We start from the raw sequence: 23,925 nt of genomic DNA, 5'->3' as shown, positions 1-23,925 counted from the left end.
ATAATGTATAGTGTCATCGGTTGCTAGGACACTGGTTACCAGACCATAAACTCATTGGTTTTCGATCAAAGCGTGGGGGGCACAAAAATGGTGTGCCACCCGTGGGAATCAGTATAACATTAGTTTGCGGACAATAACTGAGTGTGCCTAGCTGTGGCATTTGATAAGATCTTGTGTAGATTGTACAGCACCCCTGATAATGTATATACTGATCACTCCAATCACAGTCTCCTCATTCCTACAGAACTGCATGCCCTCACCAGCACTGCACAGCCCAGGCACGAGCCATACCCACGTTCCCCTGACCTTCCTAAAATGTCTACCGTAATCCGACCTCCCCAAGATGGCGCCACGTGATCTCCTTCCCCCCATCGCCCGGTGTATAGGTCACGGTGTTGTGGGGGGGGAGGGCTATATCCGCGCATGCGCGAAGGGTGCTCCGAGCGCAGAGTGAGAGGGACAGAGAGAGTGAAGAGCCGGGGAGGGGGAAAGAGGTGACGGCTCGGACCAGCTGCCTGCTCCCTCCTCTTCTGGGTCGTCCGTGTGTGTTGTCAGCCAGTACTGATCACGTCGGGAGACAGCATGACGGAGCCGCAGTCGGCGCTCCTGCTGCGGAGGCAGCTAGCAGGTAACGTGCCCCCTCCCTGGGTAACAAGGGAAGGAAGGAGGGAGGGTGAGGGGGACAGCGCCGGCGTGTGTGAGGGGAGCCCGGGCACACGGCTGTGCTGTATAGAGAGTGGAGAAGGAGGGGGGGTGTTAGAGGCAGCTGCCTGCCTACCGGCTGTGCGTGAGAGAGCAGCAGGAAGGGCTGACAGGCTCCGGGGGGGGTCACCAGGAGGGGGAATCCGGACGCGGAAAATACGCAGTCGTCATGCGTTAGACCCAGGGAATCCCCTTTGTAATGTACTCCCGTCTATAGGACCGGTCCGTCTTTGTGTTCCTGTCAGGACAGAGGGGAGCGCACCCCCGGGGGGGAAACTTTGTGCCTTCCCTGGCCGGGGCTGCTGTGTTGTGTTCAGCCTGCCTCCCCTCCTCCTCCCCCTTTGTGTGGCAGCCCTCGGCTGCTGCTGTGTGGCCCGGGGCTCCGACTACTGCCAGTGACACACCGCTCTGCGCCTGCGCACTGACCCCCTCACGCCGGGGTCCTCACTCTCTACACTCACATGTGCGAGGAGCTTTAAAGAGACACGAGCCTGTCACTTCTCTGGGGGAAGGGTACTTCTCTCTTGCCTGCTGACAGTCACTGACAACGGCTCGGGTCATAATGGAATTGGCATGGTCAGCAAGGATTCATTTGTAAATATTTATTTTTAATTTTAAAGCGAGGTTCCACCCATAATATCTTTTTACATCTTTGAGCATGAACAACATTTGGGCAACGATTTTTTTTTTTTTTTTTTACTTTGTCTTCATTGTTGCTATGGGGTCCCTTCTAATCTGCCAAGTCTGGGCTGCAGCGATTTATGTCATATCCCACAACGCCTTCGCTCCTGGGAGATGTGCGTCCTGGTTTTCCCAGGAGTCAGTGGGCAGCACCGAAGGTTAGCATCGCATTGTTTTTAAGCTCTCAGCGCTACGCCCGACTTGCAATGCGTGAGATCGGGAGGTGCATGCTGGGTAACCAGCATGCTCTTACTTACCCCGGAAAAGAGTTCTAGTGGGCTTCACATGCCCACAATCAAGATGGAATCGCTCAGTAACACAAACATAAGGTTAAGTAAATTCTAAAAAAAAAAATACACTGGGAATAGGATTTAAATATATACATGTGTTAATATATATTAACACATAGAAGCGGAGGGAAAGCCTAAAGGAGAAAAAAAAAATGTGGGCCAAACTCCGCTTTCTACAAGAAGGGGAGGTAGGATTTCACTATGGGTAATTAGTGAATATTTAATTAAAGGTAAGAGCTGCCTCTACCATATATTTGCAGCCAAAATGGATGGAATAGAGTAATGAGAAAAATGTGGGTAGATGTGGCGCTATACCTCAGTTGATACAGAAAAAAGGGAAATGTAAAACCTAGGAGAGCCTCTCCTTAAATTTATCTAAATATATCTGCTTGTATTGAACTTAAAAGAAACCTTAAAAGCAAGGATGGTACTATGGTGTTTGAACTCTGTTTTAACCAGGTCACCCCGGAAAGATTCACAACCACGCGATAAAGCACTGCATTATTTTAACTGACACTTGTGTGGTCGATCAATGCTGTATCCAAACACAATTTTACAATTCCCGTGCGATGAGTTCATCTGTACATTTGCCGATGTTTTTGGCGCATGCCCACTTTAGAAGGGGGATGCTGTGCCGTTTCTAGCTGGGCTCACGCCGTGACCGGCGGCTCCCAAGCGCGGGAGTGATGTCACGCTGCTCTGGCCAGTCACAGAGTCTGAGTTTCCTGTCAACAGTCAGTGGGTCCCAGCAGACATCATGTCCCCCGGACCTGCTGATTGGGCACAGTGGGAGCCAATCACAACAGGAGCATGTGGCCAGCGCACACACCCCAGACCAGGAAGAAACGGCAACATACATGTACGTTGTTTTGCACAGAAGCAGTTAATATATAAAAATTTTTTTTTTTTTTTTTATATATAAAATGCCTTTATTTCTGGAGATGCTATAGAATTTTTATAGACCTATTCAGAATGCTTTAGTTGAGCTGTGTCGTTCAGCATAGATTGTTTTGGCTGAGCCCAGGCACCAATTTTCTATATTCCTCCTTGGTATCATTACAGTGCCTTGCATAAAAATACAGACCTGCTACCTTTTTTTTATACAACACAGTGCACCTCAATGTCACTGCATCATGGCTCATCTATGTTGCATAGAAATGAATGATATACCATTATGTGATTGGTACGTGTTTGAAATACTTGTGTGCTGCTATGTATATAAATAAAAATTCCCACTATCCTTAACAGCTGCGACCATTAATTAGTGACCGCACACTGAATTATAAATGATAATAGTAAATGGTGTGCTCATTCTAATTTTGTCCTCCATGACTCTTTGACCATAATCAGTGTACCATGCTAAACATAAAATCCTAAAAGAAATTTTATTAATATTCAGAGAAAAAAAATAAATACATGTCCATATAGTGGTGAATAATCCAACCGTGAAAGCAGGTAAACCGGTGTTTCAGCTGCATACAGTTCATCCATGTTCCAATCCATGCCCAAATTTGTGATCTGTTCGTGGAGATATCTCTATCTCTATCCTCCACCTTAATGTGAATTGGCGCCTCATCTTAGGGAGTGACCAGACTTGGTCAAACAGCGCCTTTTTTGTTATAAATGATGTAATCAGTTTCACCACCAATCTCCTGGTAAGGTACGCACTAGATGCACTTCCCATTTTCTTGCAGAGAAACACTGGCAGAATTTTATTCCCTTTCTCCCGTTGTTGATTTCATGTAATAAAAAGGCAAGGTGGCCATGCCAGGTTCAAGTTAGAGCAACTTCAAAGGGAAAAAGAGAGGGGGGGGGGGGTTGGGCTAGCTTTCCACAACCCATGGCTCTACTACTATGGGGGGGGGGGGGGGGGCTATGGCTTCGGACACATGCTGTGAAGAGGCGATTAAGCACTCCATGTTGATTCGTTATGATGCACTTTTGTAGGGCCAGAACATTGGCTGGGGGACTGGAAGAACAACTTTTTTTTTCTAAGTTTTTAATAGGCAATATCCTGCGTACAGGCTTATACACAAAATTTGGCTGAAGGTTAAGCAAATGCAACAGGTTTTGGGATACACCCGTTCTAGTCCCATTTGGAATAATCAGATGTACCCTGAACTGGCAAAAGTAAAAAGTACAGCTCGGAGTGCAGTAGGTTTTGCATCTCAGACACATATTGGAGAATGGCAAATTTATGGCCTTTGCTCCAGCTTCAGACTAGGTATGGGGTTCCACAAAATATGCATTTCAATTACAACAAGCTATTTGGGCTGAACATTCACTGGAGAATATGGTAATGTCCTCAATATTTCATATGATGCATTCCTCAACCAAAGGTTTAATATCAAGATGTTACGCTATGCTCCTGCCTGACTACCTGGAACATTGTCCCAATTCTGTTAAACTAAGATGGGTCATAGGGGATATTTCGAGTGACCACTGGGAGGAAACCGAGGCGGTGCGCTTATGCCGTATGAACATGTCCCAATAGACTGTCAACTATATATTTTACTGAGATTACACTATAACGATACTGGGAGTCAGTATTGAGAACGCTTTATAGCGCTTTTTCCACTGATATACCTTGAGACCCTAAGCCATGCCTTTTTAGGCATTTTAGACCCCTTTCACACTGAGCCACTACAGACCTCGGCGGTAAAGCGGTGCTATTTTTAGCGTCGCTAGCAGGGCGGTTTTAATCCCTTCTAGCGACCGAAAAAGGGTTAAATCTGCCCGCAGAACACTGCTGCGGTGGCTCTTTGCTGGCGGTATGGTGGCGCTGCCCCATTGTTTTAAATGCAAAGAAGGTGCTGGCAGGACTTTTTGTGATGCCCTGCCAGCGCAGTGCCCTAGTGTGAAAGCACTCTCTTTCACACTGGGTTTTCAGAGAAGGCTTTTTTCAGGTGCTATTTTTAGCGCTGTAGTGCCTGAAAAACGCCTGCAGTGTGAAAGGGGTCTTGGAGGTGGTGCTGGATATTTTCCTTAGGGAGGCAGCTGGCAGAGCTCTGTTTCAGGCTTGCAGACTCATTCTACTACATTGGATCTCCCAAAGGTTCCAATGCAGCAGATGTGGATAGACACATGGGTACTGTGCTTGGGTATGAAAAATTGATCTATGCACGTAGAGGTAACCTGCATACGTCTGAAAAAGTATGGGGCAACTGGACGTCAGTGCCGGGCTTGGCACCAGTAGACCCTGATCATAGACAGATTGTTAATGTAAAACACCAGCAGCTAGTGTGGGTAAAGTTAATACCATCAGGAAACTATCTCACAGGGTGATGGAGGGGCAATTGACATGAAAACTCTTTGTAAGTTTCTTTATAGGTGCAGTGCATGTGAGGTAAAAGAATAGAACTACCCTGTCCTAAGTGTGTTAAAGCGGGAGTCCACCGGGACTCCGCGTTTTTTTTTTTTTTTTTTTTTTTTTTTTAAAAGCCAGCAGCTACAAATACTGCAGCTGCTGACTTTCAAAATAGTGACACTTACCTGTCCAGTGCGCCCGCGATGTCGGCACCCGAAGCCGATCTCTAGGTCGACACTCGAGTGCTGCCGCCGCCATCTTGGGTATGGGAATCAGGAAATGGAGCCTTTCGGCTTCATTTCCCGGTTCCCTACTGCGCATGCGCGAGCCGCGCTGCGCAATGAGGACGGTCCCCGCTGCCTCTGGGATCTGTGTGTTTCCCAGCAGGCAGCGGGGCACTTGCGGGAAGGGGCGGGCACTTGCGGAAAGGGGCGTAAGTTATGCCCCTTTCCGCAGAGAGCTATCCCGGAAGTGGGTGCAGTTACCTGGATTATCCAGGTAACTGCACCCCCCTCCCCCCTGAAAGGTGCCGATTGTGGCACCGGAGGAGGGGAGGAATCTGATGAGCGGAAGGTCCACTTTAGGGTGGACCTCCGCTATGGCTATGTACTTTATTTTGGTTGACTCAATGTACATGGACTGTCTGGAACGTTCATTGTTATTGATAGATGGCTTGTTGACGTTATCAAATAAAGTTCTACCGAATTCAAAAAACAGGCAAAGTAGCTTGTCCTCGCTGAATAACTTACTGTGCAGGTTGTGACCTCCTGCCTTTGTGGAGTACTATTGTGCTGAAATAGTATACCTATTTAGCTAGTGAATCAATTTGTGATTATTTTAATAAACCTGGGGTTGTAATAACACAAGGCACCGTCCCTCACTGCTGCTACACAATGGACACGAATCCACAGATGTTAGCATGCAGGCTGGTGTGAACAACCTCCATACCAGTGCAGAAGCAGCAAGTAGATATAAAGCACAATAACTTGATAAACATTTTGATAAAAAAAATGTTCTTTAGCAAGGAACATACATTCCATATTGATGATTATGCTACCAAAATGAGTGTGTGCTGTAAATTGCCTCCAGCATTGCTCCTGTTTGTTCTTGCTGGAGTCTGCCATTTTGCTGAGGCCCAGAGCTCCTCAATAGAAATAAACTTGGGCTGTCAGCAGATCAGCCTCTACATTTTGGCACAGTGCCGAATAATAGAGCAACTGAGCAGGGTGAGAAAATGTATTAGGCCTCATGCACACGAGACACAGGTGAAAACTCTGCTAAAAAAAAGCTGAAATGCGTGTTTAGCTGTGTTTAGCCGCGTTTTGCGTTTATAAGCGTTTATAAAGATAACATCATGTAGACCCTCCCCAAGCTCTCAAAGCATGTATTTTTAACTATTTCTGCTATTTTGATCAGAGTGAGCAGCAGCAGCAGCATAGAGAGCAGTTGTACACTTGCATTTGCCTCTTTCTGTGGTATATATTTTGAAATGGATCCCATATTGAATATATGTCAGGAAATGCTCCTGATGTTGCTCTTGATGAGACAGCAACGTCGTCGCAAATTTCGTTAGAGGTCCAGAGTCAGAGCTCGTCGATATTGGACCCATCTGTTGATGGGACAGCGAATGTCTGTTGGATATTTCACAAACATGACAAGTCGGGTTACAAAATGTCATTCTCTGATGCAGAAAAGTGCATGACATTTTGGGGCCCCCTATCTCAGGGTCACTTGGTGATAGAAACCTCAAATTTGGATATGTTGTAGTGCTAGTTCCAGTGTCTGCATACAGAATTTGGGGTTCCTGGCAATAAGTGGCCCCAAGATATGGGCCCCCAAATTTGGGTCGCAAAATGTCATTCTCAGATCATATTTGAGTTTTCAGGTCCAAAAAATTGTGTTCCCTTAAAAACGCTTATAAATGCAAACGCGGCTAAACGCGGGTGCCGCGTTTGTCTGAAACGTGGAAATTTTTGCGTCTGAACCCATTTTTTTGCTTCTGGAAAAACTAGGTTAAACGCAACTGCATAAAAATGGCAAAAAAAAACGAGACTGTGTGCATGGACACAGGATAACATTGAATGAGTTCAGGGGCAGTTGAAAAAAGTGTCCACCTGCATCTGAACACGCGTTTAACTGCGTCTCGTGTGCATGAAGCCTTACTTGATTTTAAACAGTATAGGCATTCATTTATAACGTTTTACTATAACTGCTAAAGGGGCCCGCTTAAAGTAATTTGGCAGGACTTGCAGGAGCTCCAGCCGTTTTTGGGTTTTATTAAAAGTAGCAGCTACAAAAAGTTTAGTTGCTGACTTTTAACAAACGCTCACCTATCCAGGCATCCAGTGATGTGCTCCCCCAAGTCTTCGCTTCTCTTCCTGGTGCCTGCATTTCAATTGTGGGCACCTGGCTGTGACAGCTTGCGGCTTTATAGCTGGGTGCGCATGCACGAGTCGCGCTGCGCCTGCTGAATGGTCCGGCAATCTTCTGGGACCTGTGACATGTTCCAAAAGACTGCAGGGAGGGGGGAGAGAAGAACTTCTGCTGTCTAGGCAATTCGAGCAGAAGTGGGAGCAGGTACTTGTTAAAACATTGTACCTACTTTAAAGTGGAACTTTTAGTCAGAAAATCCTGCTAGATCACTTTAGGTTGGCCCTCTTTGCAGGTTTAGCTATGTAAAACATTAAAAATGTGTACCATTTAAAATCCAGTAATGCTGTCTCACCCTGTTCTGCTCATACACAGTTGCTCTTAAAGTTTTGGCACTGTGCTGAATTTGTAGAGGCCGATCTACTTGACATCCTTGAAGTGGAATTAAACCCTCCTATCCTTTAGACTGCTTTCACAGCGAGCCATGGGGGGTGTCAGCGGTAATGTTTTTAGCGCTGTTTTAGCGATGCTATTCGGGCGCTAGTGAGGCGGTTATAACCCCCCCGCTAGTGGCCAAAAAACGGGTTAAATCCGCCCATAAAATGCGGTGCGGCGGTTTGCCGGCGGTATCGCAGTGCTGCCCCATTGATTTCAATGTGGAGGAGCAGTGAGTTCACTCCAAAGAAGCTGCTGGCAGGACTTTCACACTGGAGTGAATGGAGCTGCTGTTTTTAGCGCTGTAGCTCGTGAAACACTGGCAGTGTGAGGGGGTCTTACAGCCAAGGAAGCTGCTTCTGTTTTGAACTGCAACTGCCATGGTACTGCACTTGTGATCAGTTAAGACACCAAACTTTTGATGATTTGACAGTTTGGTTGAGGTCACAATCAAATGTGACCATTTGTATTTCCAACATTCCAGGAATGTAACTGTTTTTTTTAAACCGGTAAATAAATTGGGTTTAGTTCTGCTTTATGATTTACTTCTATTCAGGGGCTCATGGCATCAGCAAAATGGCAGTCTCCAGCAAGAATAAACCAGAGCAATGCTGGAGGCAATTTACAACGCACACTAATTTTGATGGCATAATTAACCTGGAATGTATGTTCCTTGCTAAAGAATATTTTTTTTAATCAAGTTGTTATGGGTAAGGTTCCACTTTAACCACTTCAGCCCTGGAAGGATTTACCCCCTTCCTGACCAGAGCACGTTTTACAATTTGGCACTGTGCTGCTTTTAACTGGTAATTGAGCGGTCGTGCAATTCTGTACCCATACAAAATTTGAATTTTTTTTTTACCCACAAATGAGGCTTTCTTTTGGCGGAATTTGATCACCTCAAAAAAATACAATAAACTCAATTTTAGTCATACATTTAGGCCCAAAAGCATTCAGCCACATGTCTCGGGTAAAAAAAAAAAAATTCAATAAGCGTATATTTGTGCAAAAGTTATAGCGTCTATAAACCAGGGTACATTTTCTGGAATTTACGCAGCTTTTAGTATGAATCTCATTTCTTGAGGTGCTAAAATGGCAGGGCAGTACAATACTCCCCCCAAATTACCTAATTTTGGAAAGTACACGCCAAAGAATTTGCTGAAAGGCATGTTGATCACATTGAATATTAGATTTTTTTTTTTTTTTTTTTGCCCCAGGTGAAGTAAAAATGTGTTGGGGGGGGGGGGGGGGGGGGGGGTGTTTGTAATTTTTCAACAAAGTTGTCACTAAATGATTTATTGCTCAAACATGCCACTGGCATATGTGAAATTAAACTCCGAAATACATTCTGCTGCTTCTCCTGAGTACGGGGATACCACATGTGTGGGACTTTTGCAGTCTACCCGCATGCAGGACCCCGAAAACCAATCACCGCCTTCAGGATTTCTAAGGGTGTAAATTCTACATTTCACTCACTACCTATCACACTTTCGGAGGCCATGAAATGCCCAGATGGCACATCCCCCCCCCCCCACCATGACCCCATTGTGGAAAGTAGACACCCCAAGCTATTTGCTGAGGCATGTTGAGTATTTTGCAGATCTTGCCTTTTGTCACAAATTTTGAAAATGTAACCACTTCCCGACCGGCGTACGATGATGTACGTTGGCAGAATGGTGAACAGGTACGTCCATTTGTATTTGCCGCCCTGCCATCGCGTGCACGCGCCGGTCCCCTGTGAGTCTGGTAGCGGGTCCCGCGAACCCGATTGCTGTGGGGATACCCGCGATCGTCTCACGGGGGGATGCCAATATAAACAGCATCTCCCCATTCTGCCTAGCAACAAGTGACACTGATCTCTGCTCCATGTGATTGGAGCAGAGATCAGTGCTCGCTAAGACACAGCCCAGTCCCCCCCTCAGTTAGTAACACGCCCCTAGGACACACTTAACCCCTACATTGCCACCCCCTGGTTAACCCCGTGCTGGTCGGTATCCCCGTGAGTTCGATCGCGGGTCCCACGGACTCGATACCCGCGATTGTCTCACAGGGAGGCTGCACAGGAAGATGCGGAAGTAAATCTCCCCGTTCTGCCTAGCAATGAGTGACGCTGATCTCTGCTCCCTGTGATTGGAGCAGAGATCAGTGTTCACCAACACACAGCCACGCCCCCCACAGTTAGAAAAAAAAAAAAAAACCCTAGGACACACTTAACCCCTACACTTCCACCCCCTGGTTAACCCCTTCACTGCCAGTGTCATTTACACAGGAATCTGCATTTGCATAGCACTGATTGCTGTATAAATGACAATGGTCCCAAAAAATGTGTCAAATATCCAATGTGTCCGCCATATTGTCGCACTCACAATAAAAATCGCTGATTGTCGCCATTACTAGTAAAAAAAAAATAAAAATAATAAAAATGCCATAAAACGATCCCCTATTTTATAAACGCTATAAATTTTGCCAATCAATAATAGCTTATTGTGATATTTTTTGGGGAAAAAAAAAATGTAGAATACGTATCGGTCTAAACTGAGGAGGAAACTTTTTTTTTTTTTTTTTTTTTTTTTTTATATCTTTTTGGGGGATATTTATTATAGCAAAAATTGTCGCTCTATATTTGTTTATAGCGCAAAAAATAAAAACTGCAGGGGTGATCAAATACCACCAATAGAAAGCTCTATTTGTGGGGAAAAAAAGATGTCAATTTTTGTTTGGGAGCCACGTCGCACAACCACACAATTGTCGGAGACGCTGTGCCGAATCGCAAAATGGTCCGTTCTGAAAGTGGTTAAAAAAGAAAAATATTTTTCTTTTCAAAAACAAATGAGAGCATCAGAATACTCACCATGCCTCTTAGCAAATACCTTGGGTGTCTACTTTCAAAATTGAGGTCATATGGGGGGGGTTTGACCTGTCCTGGTATTTTATGCACCACATTAGAAGCTTATGCCACACATCACCCTCTCTTCTTAACCACTTGAAGACCAAGCCCTTTATGACACTTCCCTCCCGCTGCTTATAAATGCAGTCTAATTAGCCACTACTGTTGGCTGAAAACGATACTAAGATGATGCCAAAACCTGCAGGCATCATTCTGGTATAACCACTCAAATTTCAGCAACATACCAGTACGTTACTAGTCCTTGTTTGACATACATTGTTTGTTCGTTCTTGATCATGTAGGCTGAACAAAAAACAAAAAAATGGATCGGTGGGTATGCCCACCATTAGAATACAGCCCTGCATCCACCCATTTCTAATGATGGGCATACATGCACCTTTTTTTTTATTTTATTTTTTATAACTGTGGTGGTGAAATCACGACCTACAGCGCTGGAGTCGCTGATTTACATATCATGAGAGCAAACGCTGTTGCTGTCAAGATAGATAAATCAGTGCTGCAACTGAATGGCATACGTGAAAAGAAAATAATGGTTGATGACAAAACACAGTAAACGGTAAATTACAAAAGAATTGCATACCTGAAAAGCAAACGTGATAAAACAGTAAAAAGAGCAGAGCAATAGAACTATGCAACCATGGCCTTTTATATTTTACCAGAAAATTGCATAATTTTTTTTTTCTTTTTTATGGAACTGAAACATGATGTATTTGCACGTGGAGTTCTTTCCACCAGCTTAAAGAGTAACTCCACTTTTGAGAAATAGATCACCCAGTGTACATTGCAATGATTTAACCAATTCATCTTTGGGTGTACAATGTACATCCAAAGAGTGAAACTTTAATCACAAGCTGATTGCTCCATAGCTGCAGATTTTTGCTATCACTCAGGCAGGAAATTAAATTTCTGGGGGTGTATGCTACACCAACAGTGTACACAACGCCTCCAGGTTGTCATATTACATAGAATTTTACAGAAAATTACAGTACTGCATATTGAAAAGAGTTTTTAATAACCTTCAATTACAATATGACATGGTACCAATTACTGTGTATACAATTTTTTTTTATTTTTTTTCCCCCCTACAAAAAAAATTATATAGTCCTTAAGCAACAAAATTGATGAGCAGCTGGGACAATTACTGAGGAAAATCTTTTCTCTGTTCAAATAGTTTTAGGCTGGGTTCACACTGCTGTGGCTACGAGAACCGGATGTGATTCGCACTGCAGTGCAAATCTCATCCGATCTCTGTGCGATTCGAGTTCAGCCATACAGATAGTATGGCTGAATTCGCATCGCACCCGCCCCAAACTTGCACAGGACCCTTTTTTTGGTCCGCAACAGAATCGGATCGCATGGGTGTTCACACCATGCGATCCTATTCCTGTCCGAGTTTGCAGATCGCACTGCGATATGCGAACTGATCTGGGGGTGTCATTAACGTTTCACTGACACTCCCAGCAGTTCGCAGAGGGCAGTGTGAACTGCCGCCGGGAGGTATGCGATGCGGGAACCCGCCGTGGATTCGTGGCGTTCCCGCATCGCTGTAGTGTGAACTCAGCCTTATAGTGTATGTGGGTCAGTGGGAATATTTTGACTGCCACGCATGCATTTTATAGTCGTATGAGGGAACACTGACAACTCTGTTCCCCAGACAATCTTTAGTTGAGTCCTTATGACGTGGTTTGAAAAAGATAAGCCTAAAGTTGATCCTATATGTTGCAATATGTCCTTTTCGATTTTTTCCAAAAACTTACAGGGTGGAGCCCTCCTGATTAAAGAAGAACTGTTGTCTTCTCACATAATTCCTAATAAAATATTAAAACATCTTTCCAATTCTGATGCTCCTCTCCAACCACTTTGAGATAAAAAATGTACACACACACACACACACACACACACACACACACACACACCCCCCCATCCTAATCGGTGGGATGCTGTATTTGCGGCACCTCGCTGATTTCAAAAAGTTGAAATTTCAATTGACATCTGTGCAGAAACCCACACGGATGTCTGAAATTGGGACTGACATGCAGGAGTGAAATTGTGCAAATTCAGCTTCAGTTCTGTCTGATACTAGTAAAACTACCCTCCACCACAGACTGACAATGCTGCGCCTCCTATGGACAATCCGCTGAGGTTGTCTCACTAATACAGGTGGTGTAGTTGACTGCATCTAGAGACAATGCTTGCTACAGTATACAGCAGGGATATGCAATTATTGGACCTCCCAGCTGTTCCATAATTATGAGTCATAGCAAGACTCTGACAGCCACAAGCATGACACCCAGAGGCATGATGGGACCTGTAGTTTTGCATCAGCTGGAGGTACGCTAATTGCATATCCCTGATATACAGGGTACTCCTATATTTATAAGCTTAAATGATCCCCTATGATAATGAGTGGTGCTCCGCAAAGGGTAGTAGTGACTGGGGCAGATTTCAAACCTTCCTGCAGTTGCCTGCCTTTGCAGGAGTGAGTTGCAGTAGTAAAATGCACATTAAAAACTGAAATCAAAAAGTTGCACTGCGGCTTCAATACAAAATGTAATTGAAAATCAGATCAAAATTATACTACACATATGGGAACCTAGCAGGGGCACTTGCTGTCAGCACTGTATGTAGCAGCAGTTATGTAAAAGTTCAGTCAAAGTTGGAGTTGGGCTTAGGGACTTGTTCGCTCTGCCAGAGTGTGTAACGCATAGCATGGAATGTGTACGATGTGAGCATGCACTATGATTAATTAGGGTTGCACTGATATTGGTGTTGGTACTTGTGCAAATGTTCTGATACCTGAAACGGATACTTTCAGGCTCAGTTCTTTTAGCTGTTGGTGGGATTTCCCCTGCTGACAACTGAAATGTGTTTTAAAAAAAAATAAAAAATGATCGGTTAAAGTGGTTGTAAACCCTTACAAACCACTTTGACCTACAGGTAAGCCTAGATTAAGGCTTACCTGTAGGTCCAAGAAATATCTCCTAAACCTATATGGTTTAGGAGATATTTGCCTGAAAACAGGCACTGCTGTCTACGGCGCATGCGCCATAGACAGCGGCGCACTGAGCGCGGCATTCTCAATGACGGAGCTGCCGCGCGTGTCGGCTCCCGTGCGCGGGAGTGATGTAATCGCGGCTTTGCCAAATGACAGCGGCGGAGCTGCGAGACCCCACCAAGAAGATGGATGCGGCGGACTACAGGGGACAGCGGTGACTTCGCTGGCTCCTGTGTCAGGTAAGTGACACATAATGGGCTACTATGCGATGCATAGTAGTCCATTATGCTTTGCCTTTGCAGGGAATGAAAGAGGAAGTAAACCCATCAGGGTTTACTTCCTCTTGAATGTATCTTAAGTAGAAAACCCATCTTTTAGATATATTTTTACTCCAAAATCATTTTATTATAAAGAAAATAAAAAAAATTTTTTTTAGACCCAAGTACAGGAAAATAACATGGTAGGCTGCAACCTTTAAAACAAAAACCTGCGAGACAATGGCCTAATGTGCTAGTATGCATTGCACACTAGCACATTATGAAATGCTTAACTTGAAATGAAGCCCTCCAGCAGAAAACGGTCACCGCTGACAGGGCTTCTGTCCTTGTAGGTACAAGTTAAAAAAAAGTACTTTTGCTTCCACTTTAAAGTTCCTGTAGTGTGCTGACAAAACAAAGCTTTTTGTAGACTGGAATTACAAGACGTTTTGTCAGCCATCCTCTGATGTACTCTGTGCAGATATCCAAAAGCCCTGAGTCTGCTTGCTGGGCCCAACATTCTGAGGGTGCTGACAGCAGACTCAAAACATTTAATTGACACTATAGAAATTGTGGCCAATTTGAAAATTGTAGAGGGCCTCAAATGCAGCCCCCAATATTTCAAAGGGCCTACCACAGTGGCAAAAAGTTTTGGCCCTGCTGTGCTATTGCGCACACCAAAGAGAAAGTGGCAGTGAAACAAAGCACTTATATTGATGATGGTATTGCCAACACCCAGCATTGGTGTGTCCATGACCACAAAAATACCTCCCCCCCCCCCCCCCCCCCCGCATTATTGGTGTGTGCCACTGACTGCAATACCCCCCCCCCAGCATTGGTGTCACCGACTGTATTATTTACTCCCCAGCAATGGTGCTAGTGACCACAAAAATAAGCCACACCATTGGCGTCAGTGACTGCTATAATAATCCCTCACTTGCCGGTCAGTGGCTCTCATGTTGCACATCCTTTCCTCGTGCTGATAGTGGCATCCTGCAGGCTTATGAGGTGCAGTTCACCATTGCTGGCATATATACAATGTGGTTATGTTAGTTTCCTAGTGTCTATAAGAAGTGTGTTTTTGATTTTTACAGCTTCGTTAGAGATTCATAAAGTCATGCTGTCTTTTCCCTTGTGGTGAGATTTGTACATTACGTGCAATGTAATAAACAACCAGGTTGTACATGGTGAATGGCATCTGATTTCACAGCAGGTTTGTGAATAAATTGGCTTTTATATCAGCAGAGTTCTTACAACGGACAGTTCTGCTTCCGTGATGAGGTATGTGCTGCTGTTTGTACCTTGGAGGGAACTTTTAGACCTTGAGCTTACGAATGTTAAAACAGATGGTGGTACAGTGTGTACATATAATGTGTACATTGAAACAGGGCAACGTTTTTCTTAACAATTGCACAACAGCCCATGTTCTATACACCTCTGTGAGTGTATCGAAACACCATTTCCTTCTGTTAAAGAAAATGAATTCTGTAGTTTTTAATAGCCATTTTCACTGGTTGCCACACTGTATATTGGGGTCTTTTAAGTCCTTTGTTATGTAAGGTCTCCTTCACATGGGGTATCCTATTGTGTTTACCTGCATGGGGAAGCACTGGTGTTAGTGCATCACTGTACTGACAGTCCCATTGACAATTGGGACACACAGGTTCAACGGACACAGCTGCTGCTCCCAATTTGTCATTGTGTGGCTGAGGGTGCGTGTCCTGAATTCAGTGTCTGTGTTCAGAGCTGTGTACCCGTACGGATGTCAAATTAGAGACAGTGGCTGTGTCTCAATTTACATTACACTGCCTACATGGGATGTACAGAACACCTGCACACCTTTGTGCAGGTACACAGACTCACGTGTGTACGTATTAGGATGCACAATTCCTAGTTCCACATAAGTCCCAATTTCTGTCCCTGCTACTGTATAACTGATGCAAAAATTGGTATGTTTTTTTTTTTTATTTTATTGTTTTTTTTTTAAATGGACTTGTCCCTGGCTATAGGTATTTGATGTTGTTGTGTTTTTTTTATTATTTTTTTGTTTTTTTTTAATTTATTTTTTTCACCGGTCATAATTTAATGGGAGGTTGCCTATTTCTTTTCATACTACCACTGTATTTTTTTGTTCTTTTTTGTTTACTATGCTAAACAGTTTGGTAACATTAGTGGTGCCTGCATGCATACATACATTGAAAGTCAGAACTTTCTACCGGGTAGGGTCACACTTGCTCTGGGGCACAATAAGTTGTCACAGGAGGTGAGGGGAAATTGTACAATTGAGTAATCCTGTTCAAGAAAATACTGTCTGAGAGGGAATACTTTTGGGTGTTAAAGAATAATTGTGCCCCCCCCCCCCCATTCACTTCTGGTGCCGTGCTGCCTGGCTTGATGCATTGTGAACAGGGTTGGCAACTTTCAGTTATTTTACAAACAGTTTGTAAATACCATCATTTTTGCATCTCCCGGGTATGGGCAGTCATGGAGAGATGCAAACATTATGGATTTTACATGCTGTTCATAAATGTACTGAAAGTTGGCAACCCTGACTGTGAACACAGTATATTGGCTGATCAGCACAGGTGCCATTCAGAGATTGCTTTGCATTTTCTGAATGAATGCAATGTGTTCTCTGATTAGATGAGGTGATGTCTCTGCCCCGCCTCTCAGCTTTGTCCAATCAGAGCACAAATTTACACCTAGCCCTACTTGCAGTTTCTGGAGTGACAGCATTGCCTCTGTTGCTAAAACTTTCCCACTGTGATCTGCAGTGTCAAGGAGAGGGGGGGTATATGGAATATGAAAATCAAGGAGGATTTGATTCAGTCAGTGAAGGTATTGTTTGTACTTTGAGACTTGTTCATCATAGTACCTGCCATTTTGGACTTGTTTAGACTTTTAAAGAAACTTCTACTCATTAATTATTTAATCAAATTTGTTCAGAGGGGTGTGTGTGTGTGTGTGTGTGTGTGGTGTTTTTTTATTTATTTTTCACATTCAAGGCATGCCTATGGTGATACCTGTCACTCTTGCCAGTGTGCACATGTCAGCTTTCAAGACCTCAAATCGCTGATCAGACATGCAGCTCCATGGCAAATGCAGATTAACTAGACGCTGCAAAAGGAAAGGAGGGTTTACATATGCTTTAAGGATAAGTTCACCTTTGAAAAAAAAGTGCTCATCAGCTCCCATGCAGTTCATTAATAACTACAAACTGCCAACTGCATTGGCCGACTGTACTTGTAGGCATCCGTTCACAGGAAACTGAATGATGCAGCTGTGTGGATGAAGCGTCGTACCCACTGTCAGATTTTAAAAACCATGCAGTGCACTTATCCTTTAGTGATATTAACCACTTCCGGACCGCCTTCCACACATTTTGCTGTGGCAAGGCAGCCTGGCTGTGCGAAACGACCTACCTGTACATCGCTTCATACAGTAGCCTCTGGACACACACACACACACACACACACACACACACACACACACACACACACACACACACACACACACACACACACACGACAGGAGGAGACAATCAGCGGGTCCAGCAGAGGTCATGTCTGCCAGCCACCCACGATTGTTCCCCCAGAGAGGCAGAACGGCAATCTTCCTATGTAAACAAGGCAGATTGTCGTCCTCACAGGGGAGAACATAGAGATCTTGTGTTCCTGCTAAACAGGAACACGGATCTGTGTTCTCCCAGTCAGGGCAATCCCCACACAGTAAGCACCCCCGGTGTTAACCCCTTAACTTGCCACTGTCATTAGTACAGTAACAATGCATATTTTTGGCCCTTTACAACAAGGGGGCAGACAGAAATGTGCTTGCGTCACAAACCAGTACCCAACATGGCAACTCTTCAAATTACGTGCGTCTGTGATATCGCGCAAAAAAAAAATGTATGGTGCTCAAAAATTGCCATAGGCAATGTAAAGCATTGTACCCACAATCGGTAGATCATGGGTGTAATGCCACAATTCTGCAGACTGTGTACCTATTTGCTCATAGCTGTGATACGGGCAGTTACTCTGACAGGAAGTTCAATTAAGTACCTAGAGTACCTATGTCACGTGTGGGGCGACCTCGCTTTGTATATGCGAGCACACCCCGAGCATGCGTTTGCACGTGTGCAAGACAATGGGGGCTACAGCAATTTCATTTTTTTTATTAATTTTCACTTGATTGCCACGCTCCCCCCCCCCCCCCCCCATGTGATGGCATCGGACAGATGACAGGTACTCTTTATGGAGCTATTGGGGGTCTGACGGACCTAGTTTCCCCTGTCTTTAAAGTAGAACTGCAGTGTGCTCACATTTTGTAAAAAAAAATCTTTGCCATTCTGAAGCTTCCCTCCAACCACTTTGCATAATATTTTGTGTGTGTGTACATACATACGTGCATGCATGCATGCATAGTGATTCTGTACTTTCCAAATATGCTGCACAAATCTCCCCCCATTAAATCTGGCTGCATCCATTTTAACTGTGGGCAGCTGAAGCTGCTGCCTTTTCACTTCCTGGATTTGGAGACAGAGGCACACCTCCAGCTCTCATTGGCCTTCTTATGATTCACCCCCTTCCCTTCCTGGCAAACTCTCACCAGAGTGAGAGAGCTGTGCATGATGTCATAAGCCTAGGCTTTTTTCCCAGACAAACAGGAAGTGGGCTGTATTTACTGGCAGAAAAAAAAAGTTTTGCTATCCAAAGTTAAAACAAGAATACAAGGAAAGTTTTAAAAAAATGACTGAAGGTCCGCTTTAACACCATCTAACCAAGCACAGATTGGCTTGCTTAGATCTGTACCGGCCAGGAAATGGTGACTCTGAAACCGGAAGAGACTAAATAATCATCGCTTGCGGTTTCAATGGTTAAATGTGAGATTGAGGCATGGATTTGCCTGCCTCGCATCGCTGTCACCACAGAAGCTGGTGGTTGTGGTCCCAGGCTCCCTTGGATGGTGGGGGGCTGCTGACTCTGAAATTGATCGGCAGCTAAGGAAGGACCATATTACTTTCAGACTGGGAGGCTGCTAAAGAAAATCCATGCAAGCTGGTACTGCTGCCATCTGCTTGCTAATAAAAGTTCACTTTTTGCTCATACATTGTACAAGCAAACATTAAAAGCACTTTAAAATGCCCTCATCCACATCTGTAGCTGCAAGCATTGTGGAGAAATTAACTTTTTAAGTGGTCCATGTCGACAAATTTCTAGGCATTTTATATTCCTAGTGTAAACTTTCTGTTGATGCTTTGGATCAATGATTGCCTGTGAAAAACTTGAAACTTTGTAAAGCACAATACATAAACACATGCTTGGGTAAATGGCTGCCAGGCCTTTTGAAACTTCTTGCAAGTCCCACACACTTCTTGAATTCTGTGCCATTCACTACACCCTATGAATTTGCACTACTGTTGTGGCATGTTTCACAGAGCCTGCCTTCTGAACTACGGAAATGCAAAGAGGAGGAATTTTAGAAGGCACAATCAGTATAAAAATCACTGCATGCAAACCATATAGGATATGTAGTCCTTGGAAATTAAACACAAACCAAAGCAGGGCATCCAGGCGGTTGTTGAAAGTGATGGCCAACAGAGAGATGGTAATCAAAGCCTGAAAGATTTTTCAAGTAAGCTTATTTTGTATTGTTAAAAGTAAGCTTTTATCCTTTCTCTAGGGCAGATTGTTGCTGAGCACAGAAAAATGAAGTCTTTTGGTTCTCTTAGAATGAAGCCCTTTCAACTTCTTGTTCTTTGTTTACATTTTTGTTCCTTTTTTACTTTTATTTATTTATTTTTTATTACTACCAGTAGTCTAGTATTGTGTTGAAGCTATGCATTTTGCTCTATATAGCTTTTTATTTAAATGTATGTATTTTTTCCCCCTTTTCTGTGCTATATACTTGACATTTTGAGATTTGACCTGTTTACTTTCTTGCTTTATGTAACTGGTGTTCCTTTGCAGTATGTTATAACGCTAGTCCATTACTTTGAGCTATGTACTGGCATATGTACAGTATGTAACGTTCTAAAATAGAAATGGCTACTCGTCTATACTCATATTTATAAATGTTGAGCTTTAGTTTCAAGAACCTGCTTTTCAGCGATGAACATTTGTGAGCTGTGCTTATAGGCGGGTGTAGTACTAGGGGTCTGCAGTTAGGAAGTTCCTTTTCCTGTTAGAAATAACTAATCCATGTGGGAAGTAACGCAAGCATAGAGGGGTGACTCAGTGCATCAAAGACACCAGTGTGCTGTGGTTGATAACCTTACTGCTACTAAAGCTTTCAGGGGGAAAAAAAGTGATTTCTTTTGGAAAGTTGTATCAGTTTTCAAACTTTTTTTCCATTTGGCAAACCTGGTAACTTCAATTTTTTTGGCATCTCTCTTAGGTGGTTATCAAATGGCATGTTATTAATTAGACATGGGGAAACAAGGTCAGCCTGTTTGCCACTTTTTAGTCTGACCTCCTTTTTTCTTTCTTTAACCACTTAAGCCCCGGATCAATTTGCAGCTAAAGGACCAGGCCCCTTTTTGCGATTCGGCACTGCGTCGCTTTAACTGACAATTGAGATGTGGCTCTCAAACAAAATTGATGTCCTTTTATTCCCACAAATAGAGCTTTATTTTGGGGGTATTTGATCACCTCTGGTTTTTACTTTTTGCGCTATAAACAAAAATAGGGCAAACATTTTGAAAAAAAAATTCAATATTTTTTACTTTTTGCTATAATATCCCCCAAAAATATTTCTTTATTTTTTTTCCTGTTTTTTTTTTTTTTTTTCTCAGTTTAGGGCGATATGTATTCTTCTACATATTTTTGGTAAAAAAAAAATCGCAATTAGTGATTGGTTTGCGCAAAAGTTATAAGCGTTTAGGGGGATAGTTTTATAGCATTTTTATTAAACATTTTTTTTTTTTTTTTTTTACTAGTAATGGCGGCGATCAGCGATCATTTTTATTTTTTTTATTTTTATTTTTTTGCGTGTGTGTGTGACTGCGACATGGCAGACACATGAGACATTTTTGACACATTTTTGGGACCATTATCATTAGTACAGCAATCAGTGCTATTTAAATGCACTGATTCCTGTGTAAATGACACTGGCAATGAAGGAGTTAACCACTAGAGGGCAGTGTAGGGGTTATGTGTGACACTGTGTGTTTTTTTTTTTTTTTTTGTAGGGGGTGTGGCCTGGCATGTGGCATCACTAATCGTCTTTCCCTATAAAAGGGAACAGGCAATTGGTGACAGCCACACTAGGAAGCACGGGGAGGGGTTTGTTTACACAGACCTCTCCTTGTTCAGCTCTGTGACCTGATCGCGGGCCACCAGCGGTCACGGAGCTCAGGACTGGGTCGGGAGCCGCTCCCGCCCCACGGCTGGGCACTTAAAGAGCCACGTACATTGTGCCCAGCTGTGCCATTCTGCTGAATTATATCGGCGCGAGGCGGTCCTTAAGTGGTTAAGTTTACATTTTTAATTTTTTATATATATATAATATTGAAATACTGTGTTTTATAGTGAACCTCACCAGGACATATATGCATTTACAAGTTATGCTATTGTCTTGCAGTGTTTTATTTTTTTTCTTCAGCAGTCGCAGGTCCCCTGGACTTGATACCTGCGATTGTCTCACAGGGAGGCTAACCATTAAAACTGCCTATGCCATTTGCAGCTCAAAAACGCCTAGGTGGGCATGAAGCCATAGACTAACGTGGACAGGTGTTTTTAAGCCGTAAAAAACGTTTGTGTGCATGATGCCTTGTGTGCAAAATGACCAGTTGACTTGGAGGCCCGCCATTGTACATAGCACTATATTACAGTGCCCCTGTCCTGATTATTTGATCTATCCAAATTCCTTCTGAAGACTACTGCTGCTGGTTAAGTGAACATACATAGCATTAAATAAATGTTTTGTGAGCGGATCTCGGTCCTCTTGCCTGCTACTAGTGATCAACTCCGGATGCAGGCTGGTTCAGCTGATCTTTGCTTGCTCATGGTATTCAGTTACATTGGTGTGCTGAGCATGTATATTTTGCAGAATACCTTTTTGCTACTTGGTAAACATGATACTATGTCAAAAGTACAAAATGCCCAGCTTTTCTATATTCCTGCCTACAGTAATGCTGTTAAAATGTATGTTAATATGGAGCTTTAATGTTCAGTACACTTACTACTTTTTTTTTTTTTTTTTTTTATCAATTAAAACCCAATGATGAAGATTGTATTATGTTTTTTTAAAGTTCCACTTTTTAGAATAAAATCTAATGTACACATACTTTCACTATTGACACTAATGCTCCATACACAGTCGGACATTCCGACCACAAAATGGGTCTTATTAATTTATTTTTGCATACACACGGTCGGAAAAAATCAGATAGTTCGGAACGAGATGAAGTACAAAACGTACAACGGGACTACGTAGAGGCCAGTAGCCATTAGCTTTCGTCTCCAAATTTTTTCTGGGCATGCGTGGCACTTTGTTGGAATTCTCTACACACGATCAGAAAAAGTCTGATCAGATTTTGTTGTTAGAAAGTTTGAGAGCTAGATCTTAAATTTTCCGTCAGAAATTCAGACGGAAAAAGTCCAATAGAGCCCACACACGATAGGATTTTCCGATAACATAATCCAATCTGACTTTTTCCGTCTGAATTTCCGACCGTGTGTATAGGGCATTACACAAATAAGAAAAAATAAAATAAAAAATACTTTATAAAAGTGATGCAAAAAATGTTTAAAGGCGAGCGCGCATCAGTCCCACAGGCACGCAAACAGCGATCGTCCAACACGTGGGGTATCTCCACAAACATCAGATCATGGGCAGTAATTCTGTATAAATCTCTAAAGTGGTAACTTGTAAAGGCTTTTAAACACTTCCCTATTGCAAAATTACTTGTCCTTTTCGGGTGGACGTCATATGATGTCCTCTAGGAACGTGTCTCACATGCGGACACGATCTGTCACTGTGCTCACCACGATAACTGTACCGTTCCACTGCTGGTAACATGTGATCACTGTGACCAATCACACCAAATCATAACAATACTCACTGAAAGAATCAGTTTCATGCAGTAAAAATGGGGACACGTGACAGGTCCCAGATGACTGTGTGGCACGAAGGGAAATGTCACCAGCCCGGGCATTGAAGAAGGCAGACTACCAGGGACCCCCTAGCAACACCTTTTTTTGGTGGCAACAGCACTTTAAGTACCGCCTCATCAGCAAAGGCGAAAAATTTACTGACAATTGGGGGTATTTTAATACTCTCCTCTCCCCAAACTGACAATGCTGCTGTCCAAAGGTGGCTCTATTGTAGAATACCTAAAGCATTGGTTCAGCACTGACTGGCCAAATTTCTGTTGGTGAGTTTCCCTCCCTGCTTGGTAGAAGTTGATCATTTGAAATTCTATGCTTGATTTTTAAAGAGGAAGTAAAGGTAAAGCATAATGGACTACTATGCATCGCATAGTAGCCCATTATGTGTCGCTTACCTGACACAGGAGCCAGTGAAGTCAATGCTGTCCCCTGTAGTCCGGCGCATCCATCTTCTCGGTGGGTCTCGCTCCTGTGCCGATATCTTTCGGCGAAGCCGCGATGACATCACTCCCGCTCATGCGCACGGGAGCCGCCACGCGCGGCATATTGCCGTTGAACGGTGGCGCGCTCAGTGCGCCTGCGTGCTGCTGTCTACGGCGCATGCGCCGTAGACAGCGGTGCCTGTCTTTTGGCAAATATCTCCTAAACCGTGTAGGTTTAGGAGATATTTCTTGAACCTACAGGTAAGCCTTAATCTAGGCTTACCTGTAGGTCAAAGTGTGTTGTAAGGGTTTACAACCACGTTAATGAACCAGGCCAAGCACTGGGGTGGATGTAGTGAAACGAGAGAGTGCAGCTCTGCAAAGAAACCATCAGCTTCCAGGTTTTTTGTTAGTCTGAACTCACACACTGGTGACAGACGTTTTACTGCAT

At 43.6% G+C, this 23,925-nt stretch overlaps 1 protein-coding gene across 1 annotated transcript in view; it reads left to right on the top strand.

Moving 5' to 3' along the window:
- The first annotated feature begins 429 nt into the window (after positions 1-429).
- UBE2G1 (ubiquitin conjugating enzyme E2 G1) overlaps positions 430-23,925 on the top strand; it is an 88,698-nt gene continuing 65,202 nt past the window's right edge. The window contains exon 1 of the mRNA XM_077482357.1: positions 430-628. Within this exon, the coding sequence (XP_077338483.1) occupies positions 583-628 (46 nt within the window). The 5' untranslated portion in view covers positions 430-582. The remainder of the gene's footprint in view (positions 629-23,925) is intronic.

Source organism: Lithobates pipiens, unplaced genomic scaffold, assembly GCF_037356315.1.
Source record: "Lithobates pipiens isolate NorthernLeopardFrog02 unplaced genomic scaffold, aLitPip1_a1.2 Scaffold_16, whole genome shotgun sequence".
Taxonomy (NCBI): Eukaryota; Metazoa; Chordata; class Amphibia; order Anura; family Ranidae; genus Lithobates; species Lithobates pipiens.
The sequence above is the reverse complement of the archived record's forward strand: the minus strand, read 5'-3'. Positions and strand labels throughout refer to the sequence as shown.